General features: G+C 38.4%; 1 protein-coding gene across 1 annotated transcript; it reads right to left on the reverse strand.

Moving 5' to 3' along the window:
* Positions 1–3,231: 3,231 nt before the first annotated feature.
* LOC125381634 (methyltransferase-like protein 27) lies at positions 3,232–5,078 on the reverse strand. The gene is made up of 3 exons (XM_048398738.1): positions 4,761–5,078; positions 4,305–4,403; positions 3,232–3,449 (listed from the first exon to the last, which is right to left on the reverse strand). The coding sequence occupies exons 1-3, from the start codon at positions 4,912–4,914 to the stop codon at positions 3,265–3,267; spliced, it is 438 nt and encodes a 145-aa protein (XP_048254695.1). The 5' UTR covers positions 4,915–5,078; the 3' UTR covers positions 3,232–3,264.
* Between the last annotated feature and the right edge of the window lie 5,809 nt (positions 5,079–10,887).

Consider the following 10,887-nt stretch of genomic DNA (forward strand, 5'->3'; position numbering starts at 1 on the left):
CGTGTGGTCAGGCTCGCTGACTTGATGCATGTCATAGTATCCCAAATGCGTGGCTCGATGGTCATGATGTCAATTACTGGATTGTCTGGTCCAGACTCGATTATTTACAGACCGTTGTCATATGGAATATTGCTAGTGCGGCGTCAAACAACAAACAAACAAATACCACTATATGGTGAATGTGTGTACCAAGTTTTGTAAAATTGTCTCGTACGGTTTCCGAGTTCTGCTCCGGAAACGAAACGGGACGGACGGATGGAGCCCATTTCTTTATCCCCTGCCAACCTTGTTGGATCGGGGAATAATTATGTATCAAACGTTAAGAAGGTGACTGAAACGGACGTAAAATATTCAAAGAAATTTCCCTTAAAAAGGAATGCAGCTGTCACGTAACAGTTCCGTCGATTGATCAGACTGTTTGACATCGAGGTATTACTTAATGATAGACCCGTGACAATCCGGGGTAGAATAGGTCTTCAGCAACCCATGCTTGTCGTAAAAGGCGACTATGCTTGTCGTAAGAGGCAACTAACGGGATCGGGTGGTCAGGCTTGCTGACTTGGTTGATGCATGTCTTCGTATCCCAATTGCGTGGATCGATGGTCATGATGTCAATTACTTGATTGTCTGGTCCAGACTCGATTATCTATAGACTGACGTCATATAGCTGGAATATTGCTTAGTGCAATATTGGTAACATGGGTTGCTGAAGACCTATTCAACCCCGGATCTTCACGGGTCATGGAGCTCATGAATGGAAAAGACTTCATTGTAATCTTCCCCGTTATCTGAATTAAAATTTAAAGGTTTCTTTTCCTGCAGCAATTTGTATTTTTGAAATTGAGGGACATAGTCAGACGAGGAAGAATGTTCACCAAGAGTTTCACCAAGTTTATTGGCAATACCTGATTAATCAGTTAATAATTGATCCCCCATCTTTGAGATGGTGGATGCTTGATTTAGTACCCTTACCTTTTATTTTCTGAATCATGTTCCATACCTTGGACATAGGCGTCAGTGAATTCATCTTGGATACATCATTATGACAAGACTGACAATTGTTTTGTTTGAAAGTGCGCCGGGTTTTAGCATTTACAATTTTAAAGTTGTTGAGATTATGGACCATTGGATGGCGTCGGAAATATTGTTCAGCTTTTTTACGTGCCTTCCTTGCGTGTTTGCAATCATTGTTGAACCATGAAGTACGTATGTGAGGATTTAAGGAGGACTTCGGAATACATTAATCAGCTATTTTAGAAAGTTCGTCAGTTGTATAGAGTCGGGAACATCAATAAAAACTTCAGGTTTTAGTTTGTTAGAACAAAGGACTTCATATAATGCCCAGTTGGCTTTAGTAAAATTCCATCGTGAAGATAGAGCAACATCAGAAGGTTTAAAAGATTTTAAAAATGGTAGGAATATGGTCACTTCCACAGAGGTCATCGTGGACTGTCCATTCAAATTCATTAAGTAAATTAGAATCTACAACTGACAAGTCCAGACAAGAGTATGTTCCGGTTGCAGGATGAAGATACGTGTGAGAACTATCATTAAAAAGGCATAAATTGTTATTTAAGAAAAAATCTTGTCGTAATTTTCCTTTAGTGTTGGTGACATTACAACCCCAAAGTGGGTTATGACCTCCAAATCTCCCATGATGACACATGGTTTGAGGAGCTGGTCATACATATAACGAACACAAAGTAAACACAATATTCGATGTTACAATGGAACAGGATGCTTCGCCTCAACACAACAGGAGATCACCCAGTTGCTGGGGGGGGGGGGGGGGGGGTAGGAGTCATATTGTCGTTAATCAAAATTATCTGTAGGTTTAAGGAACGTTTCTTGCAAGCAAAATGCCGATGGTTTGTATTAATAGCTGAAGATAATTAAAATTGTTCCGGAGTTTTCTACAATTCCATTGTATTAAAGAGGGAGCAACTCATGGAGGTCTATTGGAGATCGTGCGCCGGGGGAAAGTCCTCTATGCCGTAACAACAGCGATGGAGTGACCTCCATGTCTAAACGGTCTATCATTGAAGCAGGCACCTCGATATGCTAAAGGCACTTTGCTTCTTTTATTTTGTTGTTGTTTTCTTTCTTTTTTAGTTGAACGGACATTTGTTGTTGGTTCAGTACGAGACTCTGGCACAGGTTCAGATTCTGGATCAGGGTCTGGAGGGAGGAGGTCAGCTTGCTGAGACTGAGGGGTAGATAGTGTATCAGTCTGAGTTTCATTTGTTAATACGGTCATCTCAAGTGGGAAGAGCATTGTTCGTTAGTCCTTGACCCAGCTAATTGATGTCTTACATGCACTATTTACCTTTTGGATGGAAGAAGAGACTGCGACAGAGTATGGTTTCTAAAACGGAGTAGTTGGAGCCTGGTCTGTTACCAATTTCTTGGCATCAGGGAATGAAATATTATTGGTGTATTTGATTTTAACAATTTTTTATTCTCGTTCAAATGCTGGACATGACTTGGAATATGACAGGTGGTCACCCTTGCAGTTTGCACACTTGATGGCATTGATGCAATCGGTGCTATCATGTTTTCCACTACAGCGGGCGCAAATTGGAGAGGAGGTACAAGTCTTGTCCACATGTCCAAAACGCTGACACTTGAAACAAAGGAGGGGAGTTGGTATAAACATATCCACCCCGATGCTAAAATATCCAGCTTTGATGTTTGTTGGAAGTTTTGAAAGTGCAAAAGTGAAAAGATAAGTGTTAGTTTTTGCTACTCTGTCATTATCTTTTCTGGTGAATCGTTTGACCAATGACACACCTTGAGATATCAGTTCCATCGTAATTTCCTCTTCAGACATGTCAGACAGACATTTAGCTCGATCACGAACAATATAAATACTCGACACGCACCACTCAGACCAGTAGTAGATCCGTGAAGATCCGGGTAGAATAGGTCTTCAGCAACCCATGCTTGCCGTAAAAGGCGACTGTGCTTGTAAGAGGCGACTAACGGGATCGGGTGATCAGGCTCGCTGACTTGGTTGATGCATATCATCGTATCCCAATTGCATGAATCGATGCTCATGATGTCAATCACTGGATTGTCTGGTCCAGACTCGATTATTTAGAGACCGCCGTCATATAGCTGGAATATTGCTGAGTGGGGCGTTAAACAACAAACCTACCAACCAATTGATCAATTCAGCATGTATCCAATTCCATAAATCCGTTTGGGCACAGAACAACTTGGTATTCGTTTAACATATCTTGTGAACTGAAAAAGCCAAATCGTTTAACATATCCTGTGAACAGAAACAGCCCCATCGCTGCCTTGGAGATACTGATGAAACCGCCTGACTTCCACTTGCTTCCACTTGCCCTGAGATTCCAGTGTTCGCATGCGTCCTCTGAAATCCTCAGTTTCAGTGTGACCGTCAGTAAACGTTGTGTAAAAGCCTGTATTGACAACGTATCCGCCTGTTTGAAACGAGAATCACATTTATTTGAACTGAAGCTATCGATACAATAAATAGATATGATGAAAAAAAGGTATGTGCGCAAGACAATTACCAAATTGTATTCAATCATGTTCATTTAGCTGTGATGAAAATCGATAAGTATTAAAGTTCAGATTATATGATGGGGATGGGTTGAACATTTAAAGTATTCAGGTGCATCGGGGCGTTATAATTTATCAATGTTGGAGGAAAGGTCGTATATGACCCACCTTCGTACATGTTTAACAATTTGGTGAACACGGCGTAGCGACGCAACTCTGCTTAGCGAATTGCCGCACATTAGATGACTGGCCACCTGCCACCCATCAATTGTTTCAGATGATCATACCGAAAGTTATAGTCATAACATTCTATATATTGTTTTCCTAATTGTTCCTATGATCTTAATTGTGGCGATTTACGAAAACTAGCTATTGTATTATATACCCCGTTTCAGGTTACAACAACGCACAGAAAGTCATAATACATCAATTGGTCAATATGGTGATTTTCCTGATAACATTACTTATATACTTGGATTTTGACCAAGTATGGCTTGTGATAAGACAATCAGGCCAATAGCGAACTAATATGGTCAACATGAAGTAACGCTGCTTCAACATTGATTTGAAGATGATAATTCAAACTAATATAATTTAGAATACTGATAACAGAAGACATACTATATGAATGGCAAGTGACATATATTTTGTATTAAAGGGTTGAAACCATCTTTTTCGAATTGGTATTTTATAAAATACTTTCAGCTTACAGTGTCTCATTCCGTTCGAAACGTTAATAATTGTTGTCAAGAATGCCGAAGCCATGCACACACCTTTTTTAACAATCCTAATGAGTGTCTCAAAGGCTTGGATGGGTAGTCTTCTCATAATGTCAGTACTAAGTCCACATATGATAACTGCATCATATGTATCTACAACACACAAACACATGAATGAAAGGGCAAGTCATAGTTAAATATAATTAGTTAATGATCCACCCTGTAATTGTATTACATTTTCAGTTTGGGTGAGAATTACATGAAGATTTATGCACTAGGAAAGAACAGAAAACATTACATAGGTTTCAATATGAATAGTGCACTCACGTATGTAACATTCAAAGTAATTATATAAGATTTAATATGTTATTTTACATCGCATCCCACTGCCAATAATGCAAACTCATAGCAAACGGGATGTCGCATCATTCGTTGAATACACAGTCATGTTCTGGTACCGTGAACATTATATCTGTTTCTTTAGTTCAGATGAACTATTTAATATTTTACCGTCATTGATATCAAGAGCGTTTTCCCCTAACACGCCAATGATGTAGCGGCCATAGAGTTTCTTCTTTTTGGCTTCTGATAACATTCCCTCTGATGCATCAAGCGCAGCTAGTTCCAGGAAATTGTATTTTTTGAGCTGATAAATTGAATACATGTTATTAATTTCGATACATACAAACGGTTGGTTGATTATATTCAAAATTCTCTGATCTTGTATCTCAGCATTCAGGTATGTAATATCTATTGTGTCACTAGTGCTATAATAAGCTTCCCTTCAAAATGTGTAATACCCATCCTCATTTGTAGTTACATACCTTCCAAACAAAATTATTTTCTCTTCCTTCTAAATATGATGCATGCAAGGGAATAAACAATATCAATTTGAGAAATTCCAGGGTTTTTTCTTCGTGTGGAAAGGCTTTTCGTTTAGGGTAAAGTACATAATATGCCAAAACAACACTACAAAATTGTTTGTGATGCAAAATCATATATTTTGGTAAAGACTGATATACTTTCGTTGTTGATATGGTGTTTTCAGGTGTCCACAAGTTCTTACTAAATTATCATAATATCAAATACAATTACCTCAGACGCACAGAGGCCTGTGCCAGCCGCAACATCTAACATACAGACATTGTTTCTGTTGCTTGGAAACAGTTGTGCCACTGTTGCAGCCGTTTCCTTGGGACCGTTGTAGTTAAAAACGGCCATAGCCTGTCAAATAATTGATTATCATAACTAGGAAACTAATAAATTCATAGCTATACAGCACATCGTAAATATACAACGTCAACGCCAAATAATGATTCAGTCTCGATTATCTGCTGACACGTATTCCAATGGGCTTAGGCGGCATTATACATGTAGCTGTAAAAAGTGTATGAATAATTTCGAAATACGTAGCTAGAATTTCAAATGCAATGGTCATTATAGATTTATATTAATGACTGTCGATGTAAAAGTCGTAAGGCACGAAAACTACGTTGTATATGGCAATAAATCGTGTCTAACGCATATTCTAGCTGTAACGAGTGAAGCTTTTCTGAAATGCATATTTATCATGTCCCCCTGTATTATAGTTATTTAAAGTGGATAGTAAGATTAATAAAATCACTCAGTTACAAAATTCATACTTTTTCATACTGATGACTTATCTGGGAGTAGCGATCAAAGACCACTTTGGGATCCACTTTCTTGTCAGTAATCTGCTCCAGAATGTCCAGGGCTTCAGATTTTTCGTCTTCATTGTACTGCGAGGAATATACTGAAGTCATTTCGTCCTGAAAATATATGGAATATACACTGCCCCGAATTCGATAGATTAAATCTGTTGACATTTGTAGGAAGGCGATTCTAAGTATTATTACCCACATGGGCTCAAATATGGAGTGTAATAACTTTTTGATATTTGCACAATGTGAAATTAGTGATTCTCGAAGCTGATTGGTCAGTTGAACAAAGATCAATTTTCATTGGACAACAGAACTATTTTTTTATCATCCCATTCATTCACAAATCCACGCCTTTCCCTTCAGATGTTTTACGTGCTACAATCTCACTGATTCGAGATTTTTAAGACAAGAAACATAGTTTCATATCAACATGATTTCACATTTTATTTTTTTCATTTATTTCACATACTTTTCGTTCTACAGTAAAAACCAAAACTACGTCTGCGTTTGGAAACAAACATGGCTGGCCATTTAACACCTGTCAAAGTAAATGACCTCGTTAAAGCGGACGGAGATCTGACTGACATGAAGAGTTATTCGAATAATTCAACCTCTGAACACATTTAATGTCTTTTATGTCAAAACTGCATATGGCCAGATTGAAGTTCCAAGATTCATATTGTGATGTTGCCAGAAACTGTTTCTAGTGTGCCAAGATCATCACCACCAAGTCCGGGTTTGCAGCTTGCTGTTGATGAATTGTTCGACCACCCGATTAAAAAAACGCACTTAGTACAGACAGGTTTGCCTTTGTGAACGATGATGACATCAATAACTGCCAATAAAAATTAAAACAGAATGAAAAAGACTAAACTTGACAAGTTGACATGAATTTAGTTCACAAATTTATACAGGTAAGAAAAACACGAAAAAAGACTACTCACACTTTCAACGATGGCATCAGAATAAAAACAAATTCATTTTGCGACAACATTTAGACTTTCCGAAAGACATTATAAAGATACACTATTTCGTTGAATTTTGTAACGCTGTGTGAAGAAATAAGAACGAGACACTTTTTTTATACAATGTATACGTTTTTGTAACCGCGACGTCACCACAGTACGGCGCTGAACGGTATGCAGGCTGACTGACGTCCGGGCACCATATGAGGGTTAATGACACAGAAAAGGAACAACTAAACATTATTCTTTGCAAATTTATCATTTCGGCATGTACATAAGGCGGTTCAGAATTCGAAATGTCTACTTTGAAGGAGATCAAGGGAAGCATAGTGTTGCCTTAGCGACAATATTACCAACATCTGGTTGCGAAATCGATGCACTCTGCTGAACTCTCAGAGGTTTTGAAATCAAAACAAAATAATCAAAAATACAAGGAAAAGAAAACTTACCCCAGCGAACTGATCCCGTGTCCGATATTGAACTAAATGAACTCCGTGAATGCGGACAGCTTGTCACCAAGTCTCCAGATACCGTGTTAGTCTATCAACAGGTATTCGACCAATATCAATCACATCAAAATATCAACAAACTCCCGTCATCTAACTTTGTCCACTCTACAAGCGCGTTTGACAAGTCCTCCTAAAATCCCACATGCACATGTTTCCCATTAGTCACACTTGTCTCACGTCATACACGATGTTCATTGTAACACCGGTTCTCTTGTCATTCCTGGTTTCGGCTGTCTCATATCTGGGTCAAGTCGGGTCATTCATTCCGATACTGTGACAGCAATCGTACTTTTCAAAGTTTACCTTGTTTTCGTAACTTTAAATCACATTAATACATTCATGCGCGGCATTCTCTACCTTAAGAAAATCGTAGTTAACATGCTTATCCAACTCGAACTACCATCCCGCTTAAGATGAATGTTTTATGTAATATCCAACAGACCCACATTTACACACACACACACACACACACACACACACACACACACACACACACACACAGAGAGAGAGAAACACACACACACACACACGTGCATGCACATCGCTATAAAAGTGCAATAATCGTGGGCGCGACGTTATACCTCATTTCACCACACCTCACTGTGCAATTTGTAATTGCGACCACCATGTTCCAATCGTCTCAGTGATCGAACGATTGGGAAGTAATTGTAACTTGTGTAAACTTCCCGGCAAAAGTAAGTATACACCCATGTTTGATGGTGGTTAAAAATGAAACAAACAAGAAAATGGTTATCCGATGGAGATATATTTGCTTCGGGTATCTTAGGCGATACTACATGCATGATATCAATGAGTGTCTCATAACAGGTGACGTGCACATGACGTCTTAAGGAACACGGGGGTCGCAGTTTCACTGTACACAAGAGTGATATTAGAATGGCAGGCATTTTCTTTTGCCCGGTTGTATATATATATATCCTGGGAATATAATTTTAAACAGTTTGAGAATTGGTGTCGTTATTTTCTTTTACTGTTCTAATATATTTGATACTGTACAGCAGTGATGAATAGTTTCCTAGACAGAAAGCATGATCTAAGAAACGGTCTCTGGTAGTTCGTAACTATTTGGACGACATCAATCTCATTAAAATCAGATCTTAGTTCTCGCTACCGCAAAGATCTGAGGACATCCCATTACGGGTCACGTCAGACCGACCCTTGCGCGAACTTTGACCGACAAAATTTATGACCAATCAGAAGGCAGCTTACACCACAAATTTAAAATTGGCGACTACGCTTCGAAACATATTTTGACAAATTCTCGATTACAAATTTGAAACCTGAACAAAAAAACATTCTGGATTGGCTAATATGGTCTAGATTGTAAGGATTCAGTCGTTAAACCCGTTACTATCGTTCGGAATACCCCGTGTTAAAGTTTTAGAGATTGCATGATTAGAAATCACATTCCGACTGTCAACTTCAACTTCAACTTCACTTTATTCTCTAGAGAACCACGCATGGTGGTATTAGAGTACATTTTACATGTCAATCATTATATACAAGCAGTCAAAATGGCGGCGGAATAAAACAATATATTGTAAACAGTGGTAGATATAATAAGCATGTCTATTATCTAAGTTTTTATATTACAGAGAAGATAACATTTATAAACTTTGCTAGGTTTCTTAAAACAGTGAAATCTGATGATGTAAACAACCGTCTATAAGATGCCATATTTGAAAATTTGGTTAGTTTTGTTGAAATAAATCTTTTTCTATTTTCATCAAAAGCAGGACAACGAAATATATAATGAAACTCGTCTGCAATTGTCGGAGAGTCACACAATTTACAAGTTCTAAATTCCCTTGGAGTATTATACCAACGCCCTGTCTCAATAGGTAAACAATGATTGGATGTTCTAAATTTTAATATTGGGTAGTAAATATATTTGGGCAATAAGATAAAGGAATCAAGTGATGGTAGGGTCTTAATGTGTTTATAATATTGTCCCTTGGGACTTACTTCTATTGCATTCCTCCACACTTGGTAAAAGTGATCTTTTAGTGTAGTTTCTACTTTATTAAGCAGCCATGTTCTGTTAAAATTACCTGGGAACATATAAATAATACTTTCATAATCTGGTGAGCGACGCAGTGATTGGTCGGATGAAAGGTCGTTCTGACGTGACCCCTAATGGGATGTCCCCAGATCTTTGTTTAGCGGTAGCGAGAACTAATCCGTTGTCCTCGCATAAATATTAACATATTTTCGAGATCTGTCTGATTGAATGGCGTGACAACATTCAAGAAGTACATCAACGGTTATGTGAAATATTAGAATGATTCCTCCACAGAAGCCAAATCATTAAGTTGTTTGATTCTTCGGTAGCATTTTCAATAAATATTCTTCACGAGAGGTTCCTGAATACATTAATCGAGATTACGCTATCCGCATGGATGACTCAAACAACCAATAAAACAATCAATCAACCTCATAAAACAATACAATCAATATAACAAGTAAATCAATCAATAAAACAACTCAATCAAACAATTTAATAAAACAACTCAATCAGCTAACTCAATCAATGAACTCAAACAATTTATCAATCAAACAATCAATCGTGCTTTCTAAATGCAAGAAAATGGAACTCGAGTGACGGATGCTTGACTCATTGTAAGTCTTTGTACACCATTGTATCGTTGCTAGTGGTACCAGTTACCAGTTTGGGCAAGACGAAGCATTGACGAAGAGTTTAATCAGACGTCTCCTTGAGGGAGACTGGTATCACACCTGTGATCACACCGGCGATAAGAAATATGGCATTGCATAATAGGTCTTCAGGAACCCATCCTTGCCATAGAAGGCGACAATGCTTGTCGTAAAAGGCGACTAACGGGATCGGGTGGTCAGGCTCGCTGACTTGGTTGATGAATGTCATCGTATCCCAATTGCGTGGATCGATGCTCATGACATCAATCACAAGATGGTCTGTCCAGACTCGATATTTACAGACCGCACTTACCAATCCCTGAATTGAGAAGACTCGCGTTACGAAGCTCCTTCAAGCCGTTATCAATATCCGTAAATGTCTGTTATATTATTACCCATCAAAAGCCGAATATACATTTATTGTGCTTTCTTGACAACAAATGTTATAATTGGGATAACACCTTCTTAGTAAAGTACAGATGCTCGTACGTTTTTGGGTTGAGTCCCGTCCGGGATTTGAACCTACACTGTGAGTGAGACACCCAATCACCTGCACACTAAGTCAGCGATCTAACCCAGCCACCGATGCTTCCACCAAAAATAAAAGTCAGACAACTGTTACTCCAGATCACGTACTTTGTGTACCCCTCTGACAAGTGAAAAATGGCACGGCTCCCATGGCCGAAAGCTTCGAACACACAATGCCATTAAGAACGTGGTCAAATGTAACAAATGTTATATTTGGATAACACTTTCTCAGTAAAGTACAGATTCTCGTACTTTTTAGGGTTTAGATAATAGACGT

Source organism: Haliotis rufescens, unplaced genomic scaffold (genome assembly GCF_023055435.1).
Source record: "Haliotis rufescens isolate VD_foot unplaced genomic scaffold, xgHalRufe1.0.p SCAF_19, whole genome shotgun sequence".
Taxonomy (NCBI): Eukaryota; Metazoa; Mollusca; class Gastropoda; order Lepetellida; family Haliotidae; genus Haliotis; species Haliotis rufescens.

Bases quoted from the DNA above. Each gene is read 5' to 3' on its own strand.
- LOC125381634 (XM_048398738.1), bottom strand. From the start codon at position 4,914: ATGTATTCAATTTATCAGCTCAAAAAATACAATTTCCTGGAACTAGCT. The intron at 4,404-4,760 runs GTAAAATATTAA...TGTGTGTTGTAG, and splicing joins CGCTCTTGATATCAATGACG to ATACATATGATGCAGTTATC. The intron at 3,450-4,304 runs GTGTGTGCATGG...CGTTTCAAACAG, and splicing joins CATTAGGATTGTTAAAAAAG to GCGGATACGTTGTCAATACA.